General features: G+C 43.3%; 1 protein-coding gene across 4 annotated transcripts in view; it reads right to left on the bottom strand.

Annotated features, from left to right (window-relative positions):
* The window catches only part of KDM6A (lysine demethylase 6A), a 194,688-nt gene that overhangs the window by 79,475 nt on the left and 90,048 nt on the right, over positions 1-25,165 (bottom strand). For all 4 annotated transcript variants that reach the window (XM_069761664.1, XM_069761663.1, XM_069761665.1 and 1 more), the window contains exons 5-6: positions 10,643-10,701; positions 9,174-9,294 (exon numbers count right to left, since the gene is read on the bottom strand). In XM_069761664.1, the coding sequence (XP_069617765.1) occupies positions 9,174-9,294; positions 10,643-10,701 (180 nt within the window). The remainder of the gene's footprint in view (positions 1-9,173; positions 9,295-10,642; positions 10,702-25,165) is intronic.

Genomic DNA, 25,165 nt, shown 5'->3' with positions numbered 1-25,165 from the left:
AGCTCCAATTTGTTTTATTTTACCAAGGGTAACAGGAGAAAATGGACCCCAAAAGTTGTTGTGCAATTTGTCCTGAGTACGCTGATACCCCATATGTGGCAGTAAACCACTGTTTGGGCGCATGGGAGAGCTCGGAAGGGAAGGAGCGCCGTTTGACTTTTCAATGCAAAATTGACAGAAATTGAGATGGGACGCCATGTTGCGTTTGGAGAGCCACTGATGTGCCTAAACATTGAAACCCCCCACAAGTGACACCATTTTGGAAAGTAGACGCCCTAAGGAACTTATCTAGAGGTGTGGTGAGCACTTTGACCCACCAAGTGCTTCACAGAAGTTTATAATGCAGAACCGTAAAAATAAAAAATCATTTTTTCACAAAAATTATTTTTTAGCCCCCAGTTTTGTATTTTCCCGAGGGTAACAGGAGAAATTGGACCCCAAAAGTTGTTGTCCAATTTGTCCTGAGTACGCTGATACCCCATATGTGGGGGGGAACCACCGTTTGGGCGCATGGGAGGGCTCGGAAGGGAAGGAGCGCCATTTGGAATGCAGACTTAGATGGAATGGTCTGCAGGCGTCACATTGTGTTTGCAGAGCCCCTAATGTACCTAAACAGTAGAAACCCCCCACAAGTGACACCATTTTGGAAAGTAGACCCCCTAAGGAACTCATCTTGATGTGTTGTGAGAGCTTTGAACCCCCAAGTATTTCACTACAGTTTATAACGCAGAGCCGTGAAAATAAAAAATATTTTTGTTTTCCCACAAAAATTATTTTTAGCCCCCAGTTTTGTATTTTCCCAAGGGTAACAGGAGAAATTGGTCCACAAAAGTTGTTGTCCAATTTGTCCTGAGTACGCTGATACCCCATATGTGAGGGTAAACCCCTGTTTGGGCACACAGGAGAGCTAGGAAGGGAAGGAGCACTGTTTTACTTTTTCAACGCAGAATTGGCTGGAATTGAGATCGGACGCCATGTCGTGTTTGGAGAGCCCCTGATGTGCCGAAACAGTGGAAACCCCCCAATTATAACTGAAACCCTAATCTAAACACACCCCTAACCCTAATTCCAACGGTAACCCTAACCACACCTCTAACCCTGACACACTACTAACCCTAATCCCAACCCTATTCCCAAATGTAAATGTAATCTAAACCCTAACCCTAACTTTAGCCCCAACCCTAACTGTAGCCCCTACCCTAACCCTAGCCCTAACCCTAGCCCTAACCCTAGCCCTAACCCTAGCCCTAACCCTAGCCCTAACCCTAACCCTAGCCCTAACCCTAACCCTAACCCTAACCCTAGCCCTAACCCTAGCCCTAACCCTAGCCCTAATGGGAAAATGGAAATAAAGACATTTTTTTTTTATTTTTCCCTAACTAAGGGGGTGATGAAGGGGGGTTTGATTTACTTTTATAGCGGGTTTTTTAGCGGATTTTTATGATTGGCAGCCGTCACACACTGAAAGACCCTTTTTATTGCAAAAAATATTTTTTGCAATACCACATTTTGAGAGCTATAATTTTTCCATATTTTGGTCCACAGAGTCATGTGAGGTCTTGCTTTTTGCGGGACGAGTTGACGTTTTTACTGAAAACATTTTCGGGCACGTGACATTTTTTGATCGCTTTTTATTCCGATTTTTGTGAGGAAGAATGACCAAAAACCAGCTATTCATGAATTTCTATTGGGGGAGGCGTTTATACCGTTCCGCGTTTGGTAAAATTGATAAATCAGTTTTATTCTTCGGGTCAGTACGATTACAGCGATACCTCATTTATATAATTTTTTTATGGTTTGGCGCTTTTATACGATAAAAACTATTTTACAGAAAAAATAATTATTGTTGCATCGCTTTATTCTCAGGACTATAACTTTTTTATTTTTTTGCTGATGATGCTGTATGGCGGCTCGTTTTTTGCGGGACAATATGACGCTTTCAGCGGTACCATGGTTATTTATATCTGTCCTTTTGATCGCGTGTTATTCCACTTTTTGTTCGGCGGTATGATAATAAAGCGTTGTTTTTTGCCTCTTTTTTTTTTTTTCTTACGGTGTTTACTGAAGGGGTTAACTAGTGGGACAGTTTTATAGGTCTGGTCGTTACGGACGCGGCGATACTAAATATGTGTACTTTTATTGGGTTTTTTTTTTTTATTTAGATGAAGAAATGTATTTATGGGAATAATATTTTTTTTTTTTTCATTATTTTGGAATATATTTTTTTATTTTTTTTACACATTTGGAAATTTTTTTTTTTACTTTGTCCCAGGGGGGGACATCACAGATCAGTGATCTGACAGTGTGCACAGCACTCTGTCAGATCACTGATCTGACATGCAGCGCTGCAGGCTTCACAGTGCCTGCTCTGAGCAGGCTCTGTGAAGCCACCTCCCTCCCTGCAGGACCCGGATCCGCGGCCATCTTGGATCCGGGGCTGGAGGGAGCAGGGAGGGAGGTGAGACCCTCGCAGCAACGCGATCACCGCGTTGCTCCGGGGGTCTCAGGGAAGCCCGCAGGGAGCCCCCTCCCTGCGCGGTGCTTCCCTGCACCGCCGGCACATCGCGATCATCTTTGATCGCGGTGTGCCAGGGGTTAATGTGCCGGGGGCGGTCCGTGACCGCTCCTGGCACATAGTGCCGGATGTCAGCTGCGATAAGCAGCTGACACCCGGCCGCGATCGGCCGCGCTCCCCCCGTGAGCGCGGCCGATCGGCTATGACGTACTATCCCGTCCAGGGTCAGATAAGCCCAGGGCACCTCGACGGGATAGTACGTCTAAGGTCACAGAGGGGTTAAAACCCTAAAAATTATTGTGAAATTGCACTTTTTTTGCAAATTCAATTTTTTTCCTTATTCCAGTAAACTATATGGTAAAACGAATGGTGTCATTCAAAAATACAACTCGCCTCCCATAAAAAGCAAACCCTCCTACACTTAAATGGCCGGAAAAATTAAAAAAAAGTTATGGCTATTGGAAGAATTTGAGCAGAAATTTAAAAAAAAAAAAATCGAGCCTGCGATCGTCCATTTGCTTGTACTATATGATGTAGGACTTTAGTATTACTGTATACAGTAAAAATCAGTCTCCTTTGAAGCCTGGTCAAAGGCTAGGTTCCAATGGGGGTTCAGAATGGACGGCATGGAGGTCTTCCACAGACTCCCGGCTATAAAGGCAACCCATAACCATGGTGCGGTGCACAGATGGCTGCAAAGAACGACATGCTTCCATGCTGGTGCACTATTAAAGGGGTTGTCCCGTCTAAAGCTAAAAGTCTGCAGTCACTATGTGACTTCGGTGCTGGCACTGGGAAGGGCAATCATGTGACCGCGTGTATGTGATGTGCATATTCCCGACTACAATCCAACTAGAAAGGCGCAGGCTCACTCCATGCACGTGTTACAGCCATCTAGTCTGAACTTGTATGCAAATCACATACTCGCAGTCACATGATAGTCACTCCCGACACTGGAGAATCCTTGTAATGAGGGCACCGTGAGGCTTCACAAGTCTGCAGTCACTATGAAGCTTTAGACCAGACAACCCCTTTAAAATGCTCACAGATAGCCATCTTCTCCAGTTTTCAGTGCCACTTATCTGTTTTACTGGTGTAAGTCTGTGAGACTCACGAGATAGAAGCTACCAATCATATCATATAAGCCTAGCAGAACGCAGAACACTTAAATAGGTATACAAAAGTCAGAGCAGGGTATATTCCTACAGTAATATTGCCAGCTTAGAAATATATTGAGGAACTATTTTTTTTTTTGTACTATATATTTACAAGTATTAGGATCCTATGGAAGGTTTATGGTAGTTTACTATAAAGCATTTGTTGTCAACTGAAAACTTCCTCCTGTCTTCGCCATTCTTCATTAATAAGAACACAAAGAATATCAGTAAGCTGATCAGCGATCTTGATCAATTCTGATCACCTAATCCAGTAGAACATTGTGGACAATAATAGAAAAAATGAATATTTCCTTATAAATTGATGGCAACACCTTCAGGATTTGCTATAGTCAAATTGGATGCAGATTTTCAAAGGATGTGCCAGTTGATCCACAGGAGAACGAGCCCCTGTAATTCCCCTGGGCTTTCCCATGCAGAATGTGTTGGTACGGCAATCAGCATTCTGAGAATTTGTAAAGAAAGGTTACTTATTGGTCCATTTTAAACAAGCCACTAATTTTGGCCCACGAGAAGAATCACCAGGAAACAAGTCTTAATCTAGGAGCATATATAAAACTAGATGGTGGCCTGATTCTAACGCATCGAGTATTCTAGAATATGTATGTGGCTGTGCTATATACTATGTATAAACATACTATGCTGCTATAAACATACATACATATTGTAGAATACCCGATGCGTTAATACAGTATATATAACACAGCCCACGCAGTATATAGCAGTATATAACACTGGCCACGTAATATATAGCACAGCCCACGCAGTGCATAACACAGCCCACATAGTATCCAACACAGCCCACATAACACATAACACTGGTCACATAGTATATAGCAGCCACGCTGTATATAACGCAGCCACGCGGTATATAACAGCCCACGTAGTATATTGCAGTGTGTGCACATTATCCCTGTTAAAAAAAGATAATTAAAATAAAAAATAATGATATACTCACCCGCCGGGATCCAGCGAAGCTCTGGCGTTCCCAGGATGCATTGCGAAATTACCTAGATGACTTAGCGGTCTCGTGAGACCGCTAAGTCTTCTGGGTAATTTCGCAATGCAAGATGGCGGCACCTGCGAGCGCATCGTGGGACTACGGAAAGTGAGCATAGCAGGTTTTTTGTTTTTTTATTATTTTTAACATTACATCTTTTTACTATTGATGCTGCAAAGGCAGCATCAATAGTATAAAGATGGGGACATACAGGGTTAATAGCAGCGGTAACAGAGTGCGTTACCCGCGGCATCACGCGGTCCGTTACCGCTGGCATTAACCTTGTGTGAGCGGTGACTGGGGGGAGTATGCGGGCGCTGGGCACTGACTGCAAGGGAGTAGGGAGAGACTAATCGGACTGTGCCCGTCGACGATTGCTTGCGGCAGCCATGACATTTCCGTTACGGAAGTTGCAGACAGACAGAAGTACCTCTTAGAGACATATATTTTATATATATATATATATATATATATATATATATATATATATATATATATATATATATATATATATATATATATATATATATATATATATATATATATATATATATGTATATATATATATACACATACACACACACACACTAGATGGTGGCCCGATTCTAACGTATCGGAGGTGGTGATGGCGAACTCAGTCGAGGGGTTCAAGAGAGGCCTGGATGTCTTTCTGGAGCAGAACAATATTGTATCATACAATTATTAGGTTCCGTAGAAGGACGTAGATCTGGAGATTTATTATGATGGAATATAGGCTGAACTGGATGGACAAATGTCTTTTTTCGGCCTTACTAACTATATTACTATGTTACAACCGACGTAGTATATAACATAGCTACGTAGTATGTAGCATGTAACACAGTGTACGTAGTATATAGCAGAGCTACGTAGTATATAACACAGCAACGTTGTATATAACATTGCCACGTAGTGTATTGCACAGGTATGTAGTATATTGGTCAGCCACGTAGTATATAGCATAACATAGAGCACGTAGTATATTGCACAGCCATGTAGTATATTTGACAGTCACATTGTATATTGCACAGTCACATTGTATATTGCCCAGCTACATAGTAAATAGCACAGAGATGTAGTATCTATAATATAACGCTGGGAGCGTCACTCTGTCCGAAGCCTTTATAGACTGCGCAAGCAACGGCGCAGTTTGGCCCCCACAGAGTGACGCTCCCAGGAGATCGCGGTATGCGTAAACACTGAACACACACCGCGATCTCCAACAGAGAAGCAGGGACCGCCAGGAGGGTAAGTATCGGCTATATTCACCTGGCCCCATTCCACCGCTGCGCGCCGCGATCTTCCGGGTCCTCTGCCTGTGACGTTCAGTTCAGAGGGCGCGATGACGCGCTTAATGCGCGTCGCCCTCTGACTGACCAGTCACAGCCAGAGGAGCCGGAAGATGGGGGCGCGCAGCGGTGGAACGGGGCCAGGTGAATATAGCAAGTGCTGGGGGACCTGAACTAGCGGCGACTCCAGCACCTGACCCCCACAGCGCGACGGTGTCCCCGCCTGCTCAGGCCCCCCCAGAACTCGGCGCCCAGCGACCATAGACGAGTATGGTATTTATTTTTTTTTTTCATATATTGCAGCAGCATACAGGGCATATACAATGGAGCATCTTATGGGGCCATCAACCATAATGGAGCAGTGTACGGGGGCATACACACTGGAGCGTCTTATGGGGGCCATCAACCATAATGGAGCAGTGTACGGGGGGATACACTATGGAGCATCTTATGGGGGCCATAAACCATAATGGAGCAATGTACGGGGCATATACTATAGAGCATCTTATGGGGGCCTTAAACCATAATGGAGCAGTGTACGGGGGCATACACTATGGAGCATCTTATGGGGGCCATAAAACATAATGGAGCATTGTACGGGGGCATATACCACGGAGCATCTTATGGGGGTCATAAACCATAATGGAGCAGTATACTGGGGCATATACCATGGAGCATCTTATGGGGGCCATAAACCTTTATGGAACAGCGTACGGGGACATATACTATGAAGCATCTTATGGGGGCAATCAACCTTTATGGAGCAGTGTACGGGGCATATACTATGGAGCTTCTTATGGGGGCCATAAACCTTTATGGAGCAGCGTATGGGGCATATGGATGGGAGCAGCAAATTAAAGAACGGTGGCGCAGGATGGGAGCAGCACATGACAGGATGGGGACGCAGGATGGGTGCAGCACATGACAGGATGGGGGCGCAGGATGGGAGCAGCACATGACAGGATGGGGGCGCAGGATGGGAGCAACACATGACAGGATGGGGCGCAGGATGAGAGCAGCACATGACAGGATGGGAGCGCAGGATGGGTGCAGCACATGACAGAATGGGGGTGCAGGATGGGAGCAGCACATGACAGGATGGGGACGCAGGATGAAGCAGTACATGACAGGATGGTGGCGCAGGATGGAGCAGCACATGACAGGATGGGGGCGCAGGATGGGTGCAGCACATGACAGGATGGGGACGCAGGATGGAGCAGCACATGACAGGATGGGGGTGCAGGATAGGTGCAGCACATGACAGAATGGGGGCGCAGGATGGGTGCAGCACATGACAGGATGGGGACGCAGGATGGAGCAGCACATGACAGGATGGGGGCGCAGGATGGGTGCAGCACATGACAGAATGGGGGTGCAGGATGGGAGCAGCACATGACAGGATGGGGACGCAGGATGAAGCAGTACATGACAGGATGGGGGCGCAGGATGGAGCAGCACATGACAGAATGGAGGCGCAGGATGGGAGCAGCACATGTCAGAATGGGGGTGCAGGATGGGAGCAGCACATGTCAGGATGGGGACACAGGATGGGAGCAGCACATGACAGGATGGGGAAGCAGGATGGAGCAGCACATACCAGGATGGAGACCATATACCAATATAAATGCTCACCACCCGGGCGTAGAACGGGTTCAATAGCTAGTATAATAGAGCCCACGCAATATGTAACACAGCCCACGTAGTATATAGCAATGTGGGCACTATATGCGTGGTTAAAAAAAGACTTAAAATAAAAAATAAACATATACTCACCTTCCGAAGACCCCTTGAAGTCCTGGCGCCTGTGTGCGATGCACGCGTCCGCTTCCGGTCCCAGGGTTGGTATGAGCGCAGGACCTGTGATGACGTCATGGCAGGTCCTTCTCGCATAGCATCCTTGGCACCGGAACCTGCCGCTTGCACTGCCGAGGACAGCGCGCCACGTCGGAAGGTGAGAATAACCTTTTTATTATTATTTGTAACATTAGATCTTTTTACTATTGATGCTGCATACGCAGCATCAATAGTAAAAAGTTGGTCACACAGGGTTAATAGCTGCGTTAACGGAGTGCGTTACACCGTGGTCTGTTAATGCTGGCATTAACCCTGTGTGAGGGTTCAGCGCTAACTGCAGGGCAGTAAAGCAGCGGCCATTTCGCTGCCAGACTATGGCCGTCGCTGATTGGTCGTGGCAATGGTCGTGGGTGTTTTGCCACGACCAATCAGCAACTTGGATTTCCATGACAGACAGAGGCCGTGACCAATGAATATCCGTGACAGACAGACAGAAGGACAGACATTAAGACGGAAGTGACCCATGGACAATTGTATAGTAGATTTTCTCAGGGCTCAATTCACACAGTGCAGACTTAGGCTATGTGTACATGTTCCGGATTATTTGCGTTTTTTCCCGCTATAAAAACGCGATAAAACCGTGGAAAAAAAACATCCATTAAGCATCCTATAGTTAGAATGCAATTCACAATTTTTGTGCACATGTTGCGTTTTTTTTTGCGGAAAAAAATGCATCACGGGAAAAACCGCATGTTCATTAAATTTTGCGGATTTTTCACATTTTTCCCTCTATATTATTCAATTGGGGAAGCTCTGGAAAAACGCAAAAACAACGCGCAAAAAACGCATACGGATTTCCTATGGAAAAAAGTCCGTTTTTTGTCAGGAAATTTCTGCAAAGATTGCCGCCAAACACTATTAATCTGCAGATAAATAGCATTCCAACTTTGTCCGGCACCTTACTGAAAGCGTGGCTACCAGGAGAAAATTAACTTCATTTCTCCCTAAAAGACAAGAGGCATTGTGTCATAGGTGTGCCCAAAGCTGCTGCAGTCAATGCTAGGAGCAACGGGTGAAGCTGCTCCTTGCACACCTCAGTGACTGAAAAGCGAACAGTCCTGGATGGAATAAAGTTAATTTTCTACCAGTATCTGCAATTGAAGTAAAGTTGCCAGACAGCATTGTAATCTGCAGATCAACCTTACACATGCAGGTTAATAACATTTGGGAATGTGACTGGTTCCTTTAAAATACTGACCAAATCTGCAATATCTGCATGCAGAACACACACACTGTCCAATACGAGCAACATCTAAACATACAAAGCCCCAGCTGCTGGGGGTTCAAGAACAGTGAACAGCTCCCCAAAATAATATGATTACCTTTAAACTTGACTCATAGTCCGTATTCACTTTGAACATAAGTCCAAGTCGTAAATGGATTTCCTTGGCGCGACAAAAGCTGGGATCGACATAAAGCACTTCCTGAAATGCTCTAATTGCCCTAAAATAACAATGAAAATTGAAAATATTTTATTGACAGTGATAATTGAAATGCATAAGAATTACACAGAGGTGAAGAAATATTTATATATATTTTATAGTGTTAGCCAGTAGACAAAAGAAAAATTGAATCCCGAGTAGCCAGTGGAAAACCGAAAAAGCGATTATAAGGGTACGAGTCTGTCGATAGATTTTAGAAAATTTTTTTAAATCAATAACGTAGGGAGATTTCAGCCCAAAATAAATGTTTCTAGCCAATAAGGAATTCCAAAATATCAAGACAAGTGAGGCATGACCAGCACATGATAGAGTGGGGAATTGGAATACCCCTCTAAATACTTGTAAGATCCAGTTGTAACTAAAGAAAAATAACTAATGTTGGCTCCTCTAATGTGTCCCAGATTGCTATAAATAAGAGCAGGATCCTACCTGCCAATTACATTTGTAAGTAGGTCTGATAATGTAGGTTCCCTATTAGAAATTGACGCACACAATTTGCTCAAATATGCGCTAAGCCCCTCCAATAGTATAACCTATATAGTATTAATGTAGAGTAAAATTCATAAAATTAATGTTCAGTTTAGTAGTAGTTACTAGTGATGAGCGAGTATGCTCCTTACTTGGGTTTCCCCGAGCATGAGTATTTGGATGTGCTCGGAGATTTAGTTTTCGGCCCTGTAACTACATGATTTGCGACTGTTAGACAGGCTGAACAAATGTGGGAATACCCTAACAAACAGGCAACCCCCACATGTATTCAAGCTGTCTAGCAGTCACAAATCATGCAGCTGCAGGGACGAAAACTAAATGTCCGAGCACATCCAAATATTCAAAACCCAAGTAAGGAGCATACTCGCTCATCACTAGTAGTTACGCACAGAGTGTGGTTGAATTTCTTTGTTTTCTATAGCAATACAGTCGCCACAACCTGCACAGGACGCGTATTTATTATCATTTCATTTTGCTAGAAAGTGATTGCCAAAGTTGCAGGGCTCTTGTCCATCATCTGCTTCTTCCCAAAAAGATCACCGAAGTCTCATGGAGTGTCCAGAAAAGCCTGAGAAAAGGCCCCCTTTTTGACCATAGTTTATGCTGTTCCTTGTAGAGGGCAGTGTAGGCTTGTCTCAGACAGGCTGTGGCCAGACAGGGCACCGGAACTCTACACCAATCCTATAGTTAAAAATGTTGATTTGGACTGGAAAGTCCCTTCAAAGGGTGCAGTTTACCTAGGTATCTGCCATTCAGAGTTAGGTTTAGAGAGACTATGATGGATTACTACTAGATACACCCAAGCATTTTAGGGCCCACAACATCAGTAAATTCTAAAACATTAAAGTTAGAATACCTACCAGTGAAATGCATTGTAATGGAAGTAGACCAATCCAAGGCCATAAAGAAAGGCAGCATTCTGAAAAACAAGAAGAGTGGAAATAAATATTAACAGTCTATGCAACACTGAATAAAGCAAACCAGATATTTTTTTAAAACATTTTTTCTGCAATTAAATTCTAAATACCATATATGAAATACATCCAGTTCTTTTATAGCTGAAAATTCTTGTTTATTTCCTCTTCAATTTGGGTCATGTGTGCTCATGGTGACTGCCTGGGAATTACACATCCTTATATTATACTCTCTTAACCAGGGCTGTGGAGTCAGAACCCATTTTGGTGGAGTCTGAGTCTGTGTCATGGAAATTGAGTCGGAGGTTTGGCTTACTGACTCCACAGCCCTGCTCTTAACCCCTTCATGACCCAGCCTATTTTGACCTTAATGACCTGGCCGTTTTTTGCAATTCTGACCAGTGTCCCTTTATGAGGTAATAACTCAGGAACGCTTCAACGGATCCTAACGGTTCTGAGATTGTTTTTTCATGACATATTGGGCTTCATGTTAGTGGTAAATTTAGATCAATAATTTTTGCGTTTATTTGTGAAAAAAATGGAAATTTGGCTAAAATTTTGAAAATTTCGCAATTTTCAAATTTTGAATTTTTATTCTGTTAACCCCTTTCTGCCATTAGACGTACTATTGCGTCCATGTGGGGTGGGCTTTACTTCCCAAGGACGCAATAGTACGTCATATGCGATCGGCAGCGCTCACGGGGGGAGCGCCGCCGATCGCGGCCGGGTGTCAGCTGTTTATCGCAGCTGACATCCGGCACTATGTGCCAGGAGCGGTCACGGACCGCCCCCGGCACATTAACCCCCGGCACACCGCGATCAAAGATGTTCGCGATGTGCCGGCGGTACAGGGAAGCACCGCGCAGGGAGGGGGCTCCCTGCGGGCTTCCCTGCGCCCCCCGCAGCAACGCGATGTGATCGCGTTGCTGCAAGGGTCTCACCTCCCTCCCTGCTCCCTCCAGCCCCGGATCCAAGATGGCCGCGGATCCGGGTCCTGCAGGGAGGGAGGTGGCTTCACAGAGCCTGCTCAGAGCAGGCACTGTGAAGGCTGCAGCGCTGCATGTCAGATCAGTGATCTGACAGAGTGCTGTGCAAACTGTCAGATCACTGATCTGTGATGTCCCCCCCTGGGACAAAGTAAAAAAGTAAAAAAAAAAAATTTCAAATGTGTAAAAAAAAATTAAAAAAAATATTCCAAAATAATGAAAAAAAATAAAAAATATTATTCCCATAAATACATTTCTTTATCTAAATAAAAAAAAAAAAAACAATAAAAGTACACATATTTAGTATCGCCGCGTCCGTAACGGCCCGACCTATAAAACTGGCCCACTAGTTAACCCCTTCAGTAAACACCGTAAGAAAAAAAAAAAAAAAAACGAGGCAAAAAACAACGCTTTATTATCATACCGCCGAACAAAAAGTGGAATAACACGCGATCAAAAAGACAGATATAACTAACCATGGTACCGCTGAAAGCGTCATATTGTCCCGCAAAAAACTAGCCGCCATACAGCATCATCAGAAAAAAAATAAAAAAGTTATAGTCCTGAGAATAAAGCGATGCAAAAATAATTTTTTCTATAAAATAGTTTTTATCGTATAAAAGCGCCAAAACATAAAAAAATGATATAAATGAGGTGTCGCTGTTATCGTACTGACCCGAAGAATAAAACTGCTTCATCAATTTTACCAAACGCGGAACGGTATAAACACCTCCCCCAAAAGAAATTCATGAATAGCTGGTTTTTGGTCATTCTGCCTCACAAAAATCGGAATAAAAAGCGATCAAAAAATGTCACGTGCCCAAAAATGTTACCAATAAAAACATCAACTCGTCCCGCAAAGAAACAAGACCTCACATGACTCTGTGGACCAAAATATAGAAAAATTATAGCTCTCAAAATGTGGTAACGCAAAAAATATTTTTTGCAATAAAAAGCGTCTTTCAGTGTGTGACGGCTGCCAATCATAAAAATCCGCTAAAAAACCCGCTATAAAAGTAAATCAAACCCCCCTTCATCACCCCCTTAGTTAGGGAAAAATTAAAAAAATGTATTTATTTCCATTTTCCCATTAGGGCTAGGGTTAGGGTTAGGGCTAGGGTTAGGGCTAGGGTTAGGGTTAGGGCTAGGGTTAGGGCTAGGGTTAGGGCTAGGGTTAGGGCTAGGGTTAGGGCTAGGGTTAGGGCTAGGGTTAGGGCTAGGGTTAGGGCTAGGGTTAGGGCTAGGGTTAGGGCTAGGGTTAGGGCTAGGGTTAGGGCTAGGGTTAGGGCTAGGGATAGGGTTAGGGTTACAGTTTGGGTTGGGGCTAAAGTTACAGTTAGGGTTTAGATTACATTTACGGTTGGGAATAGGGTTGGGATTAGGGTTAGGGGTGTGTCAGGGTTAGAGGTGTGGTTAGGGTTACTGTTGGGATTAGGGTTAGGGATGTGTTTGGATTAGGGTTTCAGTTATAATTGGGGGGTTTCCACTGTTTAGGCACATCAGGGGCTCTCCAAACGCGACATGGCGTCCGATCTCAATTCCAGCCAATTCTGCGTTGAAAAAGTAAAACAGTGCTTCTTCCCTTCCGAGCTCTCCCGTGTGCCCAAACAGGGGTTTACCCCAATATATGGGGTATCAGCATACTCAGGACAAATAGGACAACAACTTTTGGGGTCCAATTTCTCCTGCTACCCTTGGGAAAATACAAAACTCGGGGCTAAAACATTTTTTGTGGGAAAAAAAAAGATTTTTTATTTTCACGGCTCTGCGTTATAAACTGTAGTGAAACACTTGGGGGTTCAAAGTTCTCACAACACATCTAGATTAGTTCCCTGGGGGGTCTAGTTTCCAATATGGGGTCACTTGTGGGGGGTTTCTACTGTTTAGGTACATTAGGGGTTCTGCAAACGCAATGTGACGTCTGCAGACCATTCCATCTAAGTCTGCATTCCAAATGGCGCTCCTTCCCTTCCGAGCTCTGCCATGCGCTCAAACGGTGGTTTCCCCCAACATACGGGGTATCAGCGTACTCAGGACAAATTGGACAACAACTTTTGGGGTCGAATTTCTCCTCTTACCCTCGGGAAAATACAAAACTGGGGGCTAAAAAATAATTTTGGGGGGAAAGATTTTTTTTTTTAATTTTCACGGCTCTGCGTTACAAACTGTAGTGAAACACTTGGGGGTTCAAAGCTATCACAACACATCTAGATGAGTTCGTTAGGGGGTCTAGTTTCCAAAATGGTGTCACTTGTGGGAGGTTTCTACTGTTTAGGTACATTAGGGGCTCTGCAAATGCAATGTGACACCTGCAGACCATTCCATCTAAGTCCTCATTCCAAATGGAGCTCCTTCCCTTCCGAGCCCTCCCATGCGCCCAAACAGTGGTTCCCCCCCACATATGGGGTATCAGCGCACTCAGGACAAATTGGACAACAAATTGTGGGGTCGAATTTCTCCTGTTACCCTCGGGAAAATACAAAACTGGGGGCTAAAAAATAATTTTTGTGGGAAAAAATTTTTGTTTTATTTTTACGGCTCTCCATTATAAACTTCTGTGAAGCCCTTGGTGGGTCAAAGCGCTCAGCACACATCTAGATAAGTTCCTAAGGGGGTCTACTTTCCAAAATGGTGTCACTTGTGGGGGGTTTCTACTGTTTAGGTACATTAGGGGCTCTGCAAACGCAATGTGACACCTGCAGACCATTCCATCTAAGTCTGCATTCAAATGGCACTCCTTCCCTTCTGAGCCCTCCCATGTGCCCAAACAGTGGTTCCCCCCACATATGGTGTATCATCGCACTCAGGACAAATTGGGCAACAAATTTTGGGGTCCAATTTCTCCTGTTACCCTCAGGAAAATACAAAACTGGGGGCTAAAAAAATAATTTTTGTGGGAAAATTTTTTTTTTTTTACGGTTCTACATTATAAACTTCTGTGAAGCACTTGGTGGGTCAAAGTGCTCACCACACCTCTAGATAAGTTCCTTAGGGGGTCTACTTTCCAAAATGGTGTCACTTGTGGGGGGTTTCAATGTTTAGGCACATCAGTGGCTCTTCAAACGCAACATGACGTCCCATCTCAATTCCTGTCAATTTTGCATTGAAAAGTCAAACGGCGCTCCTTCCCTTCCGAGCTCTCCCATCCGCCCAAACAGTGGTTTACCCCCACATATGGGCTATCAGCGTACTCAGGACAAATTGTACAACAACTTTTGGCGTCGAATTTCTTCTCTTACCCTTGGGAAAATAAAAAATTGGGGGCGAAAAGATAATTTTTGTGAAAAAATATGATTTTTTATTTTTACGGTTCTACATTATAAACTTCTGTGAAGCATTTGTTGGGTCAAAGTGCTCACCACACCTCTAGATAAGCTCCTTAGGGGGTCTACTTTCCAAAATGGTGTCACTTGTGGGGGGTTTCAATGTTTAGCCACATCAGGGGCTCTCCAAACGAAACATGGCGTCCCATCTCAATTCCAGTCAATTTTGCATTGAAAATTCAAATGGCACTCCTTCGCTTCCGAGCTCTGCCATGCGCCCAAACAGTGGTTTACCCCCACATGTGGGGTATTGGCATACTCAGGACAAATTGTACAACAATGTTTAGGGTCCATTTTCTCCTGTTACCCTTGGTAAAATAAAACAAATTGGAGCTGAATTAAATTTTTTGTGAAAAAAAGTTAAATGTTCATTTTTATTTAAACATTCAAAAAATTCCTGTGAAGCACCAGAAGGGTTAATAAACTTCTTGAATATGGTTTTGAGCACCTTGAGGGGTGTAGTTTTTAGAATGGTGTCACACTTGGGTATTTTCTATCATATAGACCCCTCAAAATGACTTCAAATGAGATGTGGTCCCTAAAATAAAATGGTGTTGTAGAAATGAGAAATTGCTGGTCAACTTTTAACCCTTATAACTCCCTAACAAAAAAAAATTTTGGTTCCAAAATTGTGCTGATGTAAAGTAGACATGTGGGAAATGTTACTTATTAAGTATTTTGTGTGACATATCTCTGTGATTTAATTGCATAAAAATTCAAAGTTGGAAAATTGCGAATATCGATATTTTACTGTGTAAACCTTCTACCAGATCATTAATGAATATGTTGAAGAGAACAGGTCCCAATACTGACCCCTGCGGTACCCCACTGGTCACAGCGACCCAGTTAGAGACTATACCATTTATAACCACCCTCTGCTTTCTATCACTAAGCCAGTTACTAACCCATTTACACACAATTTCCCCCAGACCAAGCATTCTCATTTTGTGTACCAGTGTGACACAAAATAGCTAATAAATACCATTTCCCAGATGTCTACTTTACATCAGCATAATTTTGGAAACATTTTTTTTGCTAGGAAGTTATAAGGGTTAAAATTTGACCAGCGATTTCTCATTTTTACAACACCATTTTTTTAGGGACCACCTCACATTTGAAGTCAGTTTGAGGGGTCTATATGGCTGAAAATACCCAAAAGTGACATCATTCTTTAAACTGCACCCCTCAAGGTACTCAAAACCACATTCAAGAAATTTATTAACCCTTCACAGCAGCAGAAGCAACATGGAAGGAAAAAATTAAACATTTAACTTTTTAGTCACAAAAATGATGTTTTAGCAACAATTTTTTTATTTTCCCAATGGTAAAAGGAGAAACTGGACCCCAAAAGTTATTGTACAATTTGTTCTGAGTACGCCGAAACCTCATATGTGGGGGGGAACCACTGTCTGGGCGCACGACAGGGCTCTGAAGGGAAGGAGCGCCATTTGACTTTTTCAATGAAAAATTGGCTCCAATCTTTAGCGGACACCATGTCACGTTGGAGAGCCCCTTTGTGCCTAAACATTGGAGCTCCCCCACAAATGACCCCATTTTGGAAACTAGACCCCCTAAGGAGCTTATCTAGATGCATAGTGAGCACTTTGGGCTCACATCAGGGCTCAGAAGGGAAGTAGTGACGTTTTGAAATGCAGACTTTGATGGAATGGTCTGCGGGCGTCACGTTGCATTTGCAGAGCCCCTGATGTGCCTAAACAGTAGAAACCCTCCACAAGTGACCCCATTTTGGAAACTAGACCCCCCCAAGGAACTTATCTAGATACTAGATTGTGGCACGATTCTAACGCATCGGGTTTCCTAGAATATGCATGTCCCCGTAGTATATGGACAATGATGATTCCAGAATTCGCGGCAGATTGTGCCCGTCGCTGATTGGTCGAGGCAACCTTTATGACATCATCGTCGCCATGGCAACCATTATGACATCTACGTCGATATTGTGCCTGTCGGTGAATCAGAAACGTGGGATTTCTACGTCCTTTATGACATCATCGTCGCTGTGCCGGTCTCTGATTGGTCGAGGCCTGGCGGCCTCGACCAATCAGAGAGCCGGGATTTCCAGGACAGACAGACGGAAAAACCCTTAGACAATTAAATATATAGATGTGGTGAGCACTTTCAACCCCTAAGTGCTTCACAAAAGTTTATAACGCAGAGCCGTAAAAATAAAAAATATTTTTTCTTTCCTCAAAAATTATGTTTTAGCAAGCAATTTTTTATTTCCGCCAGGGTAACAGGAGAAATTTGTCCCCAATAGTTGTTGCCCAGTTTGTCCTGAGTACGCTGGTACCCCATATGTGGGGGTAAACCACTGTTTGGGCGCACGTCGGGGCTCGGAAGGGAGGGAGCACCATTTGACTTTTTGAACGCAAGATTGGCTGGAATCAATGGTGGCGCCATGTTGCGTTTGGAGACCCCTGATGTGCCTAAACAGTGGAAACCCCTCAATTCTAACTTCAATACTAACCCCAACACACCCCTAACCCTAATCCCAACTGTAGCCATAACCCTTATCACAACCCTAACCCTAATCCCAACCCTAACCACAACTTTAACCCCAACACACCCCTAACCCTAACCACAAGCCTAATCTTAACCCTATTTCCAACCCTAGCCCTAATTCCAACCCTAAATCTAATTCCAACCCTAACCCTAAGGCTATGTGTCCACGTTGCGGATTCGTGTGAGATTTTTCCGCACGATTTTTGAAAAATCCACAGGTAAAAGGCACTGCGTTTTACCTGCGGATTTACAGCGGATTTCCAGTGTTTTTTGTGCGGATTTCACCTGCGGATTCTTATTGAGGAACAGGTGTAAAACGCTGCGGAATCCGCACAAAATTGACATGCTGCAGAAAATACAACGTAGCATTTCCGCACGGTATTTTCCGCACCATGGGCACAGCGGATTTGGTTTTCCATAGGTTTACATGGTACTGTAAACCTGATGGAAAACTGCTGCGAATTCCGCTGCAAATCCGCGGCCAATCCGCTGCACCCCAGAGGGGTGGAGCCGCATACTCATTTCTGTAATGGGCGGCACCACGTGACCGCTCATACAGTAGAAGGTGCGGCCAGGACAGGAAGCAGCGCCAGCGAGGGAGCCGGGTGAGTATTTTAATAACAGTGGGCGGGCGCACAGGGGGTGGGGACATGGATCTTTATTTTAAACACGAGAAACAAAACAAAAAAAGGATTATTCATATCTTCTCTACAGCAAACGCTGCTGCAGAGAAGATATGAATGGCAGCTTCAGCACCAGATGCAGGGGACAGCGCTTATCTCTAGCGCCGTCTCCTGCACGGTGCGTGTGGTACCCAGTCGGCACACGTGTGCCACACTGATGTGCCACAGAAACGCACGGGCACACGGACAATTCCGGTACCGATTTTTCCAGTACCGGAATTATCTGGACGTGTGGGACTGCCCTTAGGCTGCTTTCACACACCAGTTTTTGCCTTTTCACTTGTTTGTGCTTTTTTTTTTTTTATAGGAATTGCCGGTATTGTTCCCAAATAGCCTTAAAGGTAGCCTGGAAAAAAAACTATGTTCACACGCTGCGGATTTTGCTGCAGACCCACAGCGTTTCCGCAGCTGCAGGTCCGCAGCGGTTTCCCATGCGTTTACAGTACAATCCGCAGTGCACATGCTGTGGAAAAAAACGTGTGGAAACGCAGCGGGTTACATTCCGCAGCATGTCAATTCTTTGTGGGGAATCCGCAGCAGTTTTACACCTGCTCCATAATAGAAAACCGCAGGTGTAAAACCGCAGTGGAAACCGCACAAAATCTGCGATAAATCCGCAGTAAAAAAAGCAGTGCTTTTGCACTGCGGATTTATCAAATCCGTTGCAGAAAAATCCGCAGTGGACCATTTCTACGTGTGCACATACCCTAAGGCTGCTTTCACACCAGTTTTTTGCCACAGTCACAATCCATCGAATTTTGAAAAAAACGGTTCCGGCAAAAGTTGCCTCCGGATCAGTTTTTCCTCTCATAAACTTGTATTCGCGACGGATGGCCTCATGTTTCATACATTTTTCGCCGGACCCGTCGAAAATTGTTTTTCCGGCAGCCGGAGAAAACGACATAGTAAAGTTTTTTTGTGTCCGACGAACAAACGGACAGCGTCATTTGCAAGAATGGAACCCTATGGCGCCAGTTCTGTCAAATGATGGAATAACTGATCATGCTCCGATTTTTTTAGGATCCAATTAGCTGGATCAGCTAGTCGGATCTATCGAAAAATCGGATTCGTAGCATCAGTTTTTCACAATCTGCGATGGATCAATTTTTTTCAACATTCGACGGATTGTGACTGATTGCAAAAACCTGATGTGTAAAAGCAGCCTTAAAGTTAATCTGGGAGAAAAAAAACTATTTAGTAACAATACTGGCAATTCCTATAAAAAAAGAAAAAAAAAAGTAAAAAGTGAACCCTCCAGTTTATCCATAGAGTGTTATCTGCTAGCAAGGTGACAGCAGAAGGGTGCACGCGAGTAATTGGTACGCGATTCATACTGTAAATAAGAGATGATTGCCTTTTCAGTAGAAACGCTTGTGTCACATTCACTGTTCTGCCATTTAACAGACGGAGAAATCTGATTTTCTAGTATTGTGTTTTCAAGTGCGAGCACTCCAGTTAACAATGGTAAATCAGACTGAATTCATCTCTAATCAGTAAATTCCTGGGATATTAGGTACATTTACAAACACTGCACTGCTGAATTCATTAAAGCATATAATTAAAATGATTAGCGTAACCCATTAAAGACCAGCAATGCAGACCAACGCGTTCCCCATACAGAAAGAACATTTTAGAGCCCAGGACTCCGTAGACTTAATTGACTACTACTAAAAGACGTATAAAAAAAAAAAATCAGCTTTTACAAAAGGTCACAAATCATGGCTGCGAAGTTCAGAATTTAATTTTTATTAGAGAAGTTATCTTCATGACAACTGTTAAGTCTCATAGACAAGGCGTTTATTCCTCATTCTAAAAATAAATCAGTCTTTCAGGAGAGAATTATAGTGATTTCCATCCCATATATCAACCATTTGTTAGTTGTCCTGAAATTCTCAGCCCACCTCAAAACCGGGACGTCAGCTGTTTTGAACACTTGGCATGTGCCCGCAATAGCGGCGGGTGAAATCGCAATTCACCCGCCGCTATTAAGTAGTTAAATGCCGCTGTCAAATGCTGACGGCGGCATTTAATCGTCGCTTCCGGCCATTGGGCCGGAAATGAGCGCATCGGCGACCCCCGTCACATGATCGGGGGTCAGCGATGCGTCTGCATAGTAACCATAGAGGTCCTTGAGAACTCTATGGTTGCTGATGCCGGATTGCTATGAGCGCCACCATGTGGTCGGCGCTCATAGCAATGCAGGAATTCAACTACATAGGAGCGATCTGATGATCGCTCCCATGTAGCAGAGTCGATCGAGTTGTGCCAGCTTCTAGCCTCCCATGGAGGCTATTGAAGCATGTCAAAAGTAAAAAAAAAAACAAAGTTTAAAAAAATATGAAAAAAATAAAATATAAGTTTAAATCGCCCCCCTTTCGCCCCATTCAAAATAAAATAAAAAATAAAAAAAAAATCAAACCTACACATTTGGTATCGACGCGTTCAGAATCGCCCAATAAATAAAAAAAAAGGATTAACCTGATTGCTAAACAGAGTAGCAAGAAAAAAATTCAAAACGCCAGAATTACGGAAAAAACCTGAAAAGGGTCGTGAAGGGGTTAGTGACCAATCCAATTTTTACAATTCTGACCACTGTCACTTTATGAGGTTATAACTCTGGAACGCTTCAACGGATCCCGGTGATTCGGAGATTGTTTTTTCATGACTTATTGTACTTCATGTTAGTGACAAAATGTCTTCGATAAGACTTTCATTTATGAGAAAAACAGAAATATGGTGAAAATTTGGAAAATTTAGCAATTTTCAAACTTTGAATTTTTATGCCCTTAATTCAGAGATATGTCACACAAAATAGTTAATAAGTAACATTTCCCACATGTCTACTTTACATCAGCACAATTTTAGAAAAAAAAAATTTTGTTAGGAAGTTATAAGGGTTAAAAGTTGACCAGCGATTTCTCATTTTTGCAACAAAAGTTACAAAACCATTTTTTTTAGGGACCACCTCACATTTGAAGTCAGTTTGATTGTACATGACAGAAAATACTCAAAGTGAGACCATTCTAAAAACTACACCCCTCTAAGTGCTCAAAACCACATTCAATAAGTTTATTAACCCTTTACGTGCTTCACATGAACTGAAGCAATGTGGAAGGAGAAAAATGAACATTTAACTTTTTTCACAAACATTTTATTTCAGAACCAGTTATTTTATTTTCACAAATGTAGAAAGAGAAAATGAACCACAAAAGTTGTGCAATTTGGGGTGGGGGAGAACCACAGTTTGGAGGCATGGCAGAGCTCAAAAGAGAAGGAGTGCCATTTTGGAATGCAGACTTCGATGGAATGATCTGTGGACGTCATGTTCAGGTCGCAGATCCCCTGATGTGCCTTAACAGTGGAAACCCCCCAATTCAAACTCGAGCCTTAGCCCCCCCCCCAACGCACCCTCAGCCCCCCCAACGCACCCTCAGCCCCCCCAACGCACTCTTAGCCCCCCCAACGCACCCTTGCCCCCCAACACACCCTTAGCCCCCCCCAACACACCCTTAACCATAACCCTATCCACAAACCTAACCCTGACATACCCCTAACCCCAACCCTAACTTTAGCCCTAACACTAGCTCTAGCCCCAACCCTAACTTTAGCTCCCAAACCTAACCCTAACTTTAGCCCAACTCACTTTTGCCCAACTCTAACCCTAATTGAAAAATGGAAAAAAAAAAATTTAAATTTCATTATTGTTCCCTAACTAAGGGGGTTATAAAGGGGGTTTTATTTACTATTTTTTTTTAGATAGAACCTATCACAGTGATCAAAATGAACCAACAGGAAAAATCTCCTATTGCTGCCAGGTGCCGGTCGGCAGATCTCGCTGGGCACACTGCGTATGTGCCTGCCGTTTTCTTACCGAAAGAAGGTGCTGGTGGCCGTGGGGGGAAAACAGGAGGACCCAGGAACACCGGGAGGAACTCGAGGGGGGAGGGGAGATGGGGGACCCTATTATTCTCTATCCTCTGATGTGTGGTCACATCACAAAAGAGAGAAATTAAATGGCAAATTGTATTTTTTTTTTTTGCGGTCGCCGTTATACGGTTAACGGCGATCGCAACCTCGGGGTCGGTAAAAACACCACCTGAATTATGTTGTCTGGGGTCTCAGCTACCCCCGGCAGCCAAGACCCAGGAGAAATTCTGTCTCTGGGGAGTGTTATACACTTTTTTCTCAGCACCGTTAATTAACGGCGCTGTGGTTAAAGTACCCTTAACTGCCGTTGTTAAAAGGGGCATATCGACGGTTGTTAAGAGTTGAAACCAATGGTGTCATTCAAAAGTACAACTCATCCCGCAAAAAACAATCCCTCAGATGGCCTTTTTGACCAAAAAATAAACAAGTTATGGCTCTGGGAAAAAGCAGAGCAAAAAATGATAGTGCAAAACCAAAAATTACCTCTGGTCATTAAGGGGTTAATCTTCCCGCTTTTTCACAGGTACTTAATCAAAAACCTTGAAAAAGACCATCAAATACAACCAAACGGAACCAGATTGAACTTCCTCGTGAAAACTCACAGCGGACTGAATGACCTTTTAATTTGGTAAGTATATTCACAGTGAGTATGAGAACAACATCATGACCCAAATGTACATTAGCTATATTAAAAATTATTAACAGGATCTGTGTTACCATGAGAACTCCCATTCTATGCTGGCTATGGATGGGGGAGGGGGTGGCTTCCATTATTTGAGACAGATACTTTGTAATCACCAAAGTTGGACTCTCCAAATCGGAAAATATTTTTTTGCTTACCTCCTTCAATTTTAAGCTTAAGGCTATGTGCACACGTTCAGGATTTCTTGCAGACATTTCCTTAGCAAAACCGGATATTCTCTGCAAGAAATCCGCATGCAGTTTTTTCGCATTTTTTGCGAGTTTTTTGAAAAATCCGTAAAATTAATAAACATGCTGTGTTTTTTACCGCGATGCGTTTTTTTCGTAGAAAAAAACACATCATGTGCACAAAAATTGCGGAATGCATTCTAAATGATGGGATGCATAATGTATGCATTATTTATGCGTTTTATAGCGAAAAAAACTCAAGGTGTGCACACAGCCTTAGTGTTCTGGCGTGCTGTACGTACACGGAGTGTGCCACTATCATCAGCCAGGACAACATTCGTAGGTTGTAGGTCAGGAAAGTTTGAAAATCCTGTTTCAGCTGTTTTTTTTTTTATTAGTTCATGGGCCTATTTCAAATTGCCAAGAATCGGCCTCATTTGAACATGAGTTTTCTTACTGTTCACTTTCATACACATTCTTTCTTACCAGGTATAATTAGGCTCACTTCATCACTTTTGTAAAAAAAAAAAACAAAAAAAAAAAAAAAAACGGTCTCTGCATTCATTATATATTTAACTAATTATTTGCCTGGTTTAGGATCAGGACAAGTCATTAAACTTTCTTTTTTATTTGAAGAACAGATCCTACTCTTAGATCACAGGCTGAACAGATCTGAACTCGAGATTTTCAAATTGACACTGTTCATATACCGTATTTTCTGGCGTATAAGACGACTTTTTGACCCCTAAAAATTGTCCCAAAAGTAGGGGGTCATCTTATACGCCGGGTACGGCGTGTGCAGGGAGCGATCTTGGATGTCGGCGTGTGGTTCCCAGGGTCTGGAGGAGAGGAGACTCCCCTTCAGGCCCTGAGATCCATATTCATGTAAAAAATAAAGAATAAAAATAAGAAACATGGATATACTCACCCTTGGACGGCCCCTGGCTCACAGCGCTGCTAGCATCTGCCTCCGTTCCTAAGAATGCAGAGAGTGAAGGACCTTCGATGACGTCGCGGTCACATGAGCGGTCAGATGACCAGTCACGTGACCGCGACGTCATCGAAGGTCCTTCACTCACTGCATTCTTAGGAACGGAGGCAGACGTTAGCAGCGCTGTGAGCCAGGGGCCGTCCAAGGGTGAGTATATCCATGTTTCTTATTTTTATTCTTTATTTTTTACATGAATATGGATCCCAGGGCCTGAAGGAGAGTCTCCTCTCCTCCAGACCCTGGGAACCACACGCCGTATAAGATGACTGGGCGTATAAGATGACCCCCGTCTTATACGGCGGGCATATCCCAAATTCCATATTTTATATGGAAAAGTTGGGGGTTGTCTTATACGCTTAGTCATCTTATACACCAGAAAATACGGTAGTTACTTTTTTCAAGGATGATCCCTTTGACATCCCAACATGAATTTTGGTACAGATGTGGCTAGGAGCATAGGAGGCGCATGTCAATTTTTTGAAAATTTTATATAATATAATTTTTGGGAAATGCCTTTCAAAATGTTGCAGTTTGGTCCGCATGGGTAAAATATTAAGATACTCTTGTGATGTATCAGATGGAAGCCTGTACAGTTGAGTGGAATGGTGTTTTTCCTGTTTACCTTGGTTCTGGCCTGAGCTTATGAAGAAAAACGTAAAGACATGCAACACAGAAAATCAAATTTTTTTCAAAACTGAAAATTCATTTAAATAAAATAAAGCATATAGAATTTTTTTTTCGTCACATTTTGCAGTCTATAACACACTATTACCAGAGAACAAAATGTCAATATCAAAGGAGAAAACAAAACAAAGGAAAATTGCATTGGTTCAGATGAAATGGAATGGTTGCAGTTTACAGGGAGCCATTCAGCGTGCGATTTTTGCTGCTTGATGCACAGCAAAATGTATGGATTTTGTCACCCTGGGTCTCAAGCTATAAAACGGCCTGACAGAGCTTTACCCATCAAGAATGAAAAGAATGAGGAAGGTGGATGGATGCAACAATGTTGCTGTTCAGGATGGGAGGGCAAGTCTGTTGAAAATGAGGAGATGGTGTAGGAGGACAAAATTTCAAGCTGTGGAGGCTTTGCTACCTGTCCTAATTACTTACACAGGTCTGTGACTAAAAAGCTGTTTGATTATGTTCATATAATTTCCATGTAT

The sequence above is a fragment of the Ranitomeya imitator genome, chromosome 3, assembly GCF_032444005.1.
Source record: "Ranitomeya imitator isolate aRanImi1 chromosome 3, aRanImi1.pri, whole genome shotgun sequence".
NCBI lineage: Eukaryota > Metazoa > Chordata > Amphibia > Anura > Dendrobatidae > Ranitomeya > Ranitomeya imitator.
Note: the sequence above shows the minus strand (reverse complement) of the source record. Positions and strands in the feature narration are given on the sequence as shown.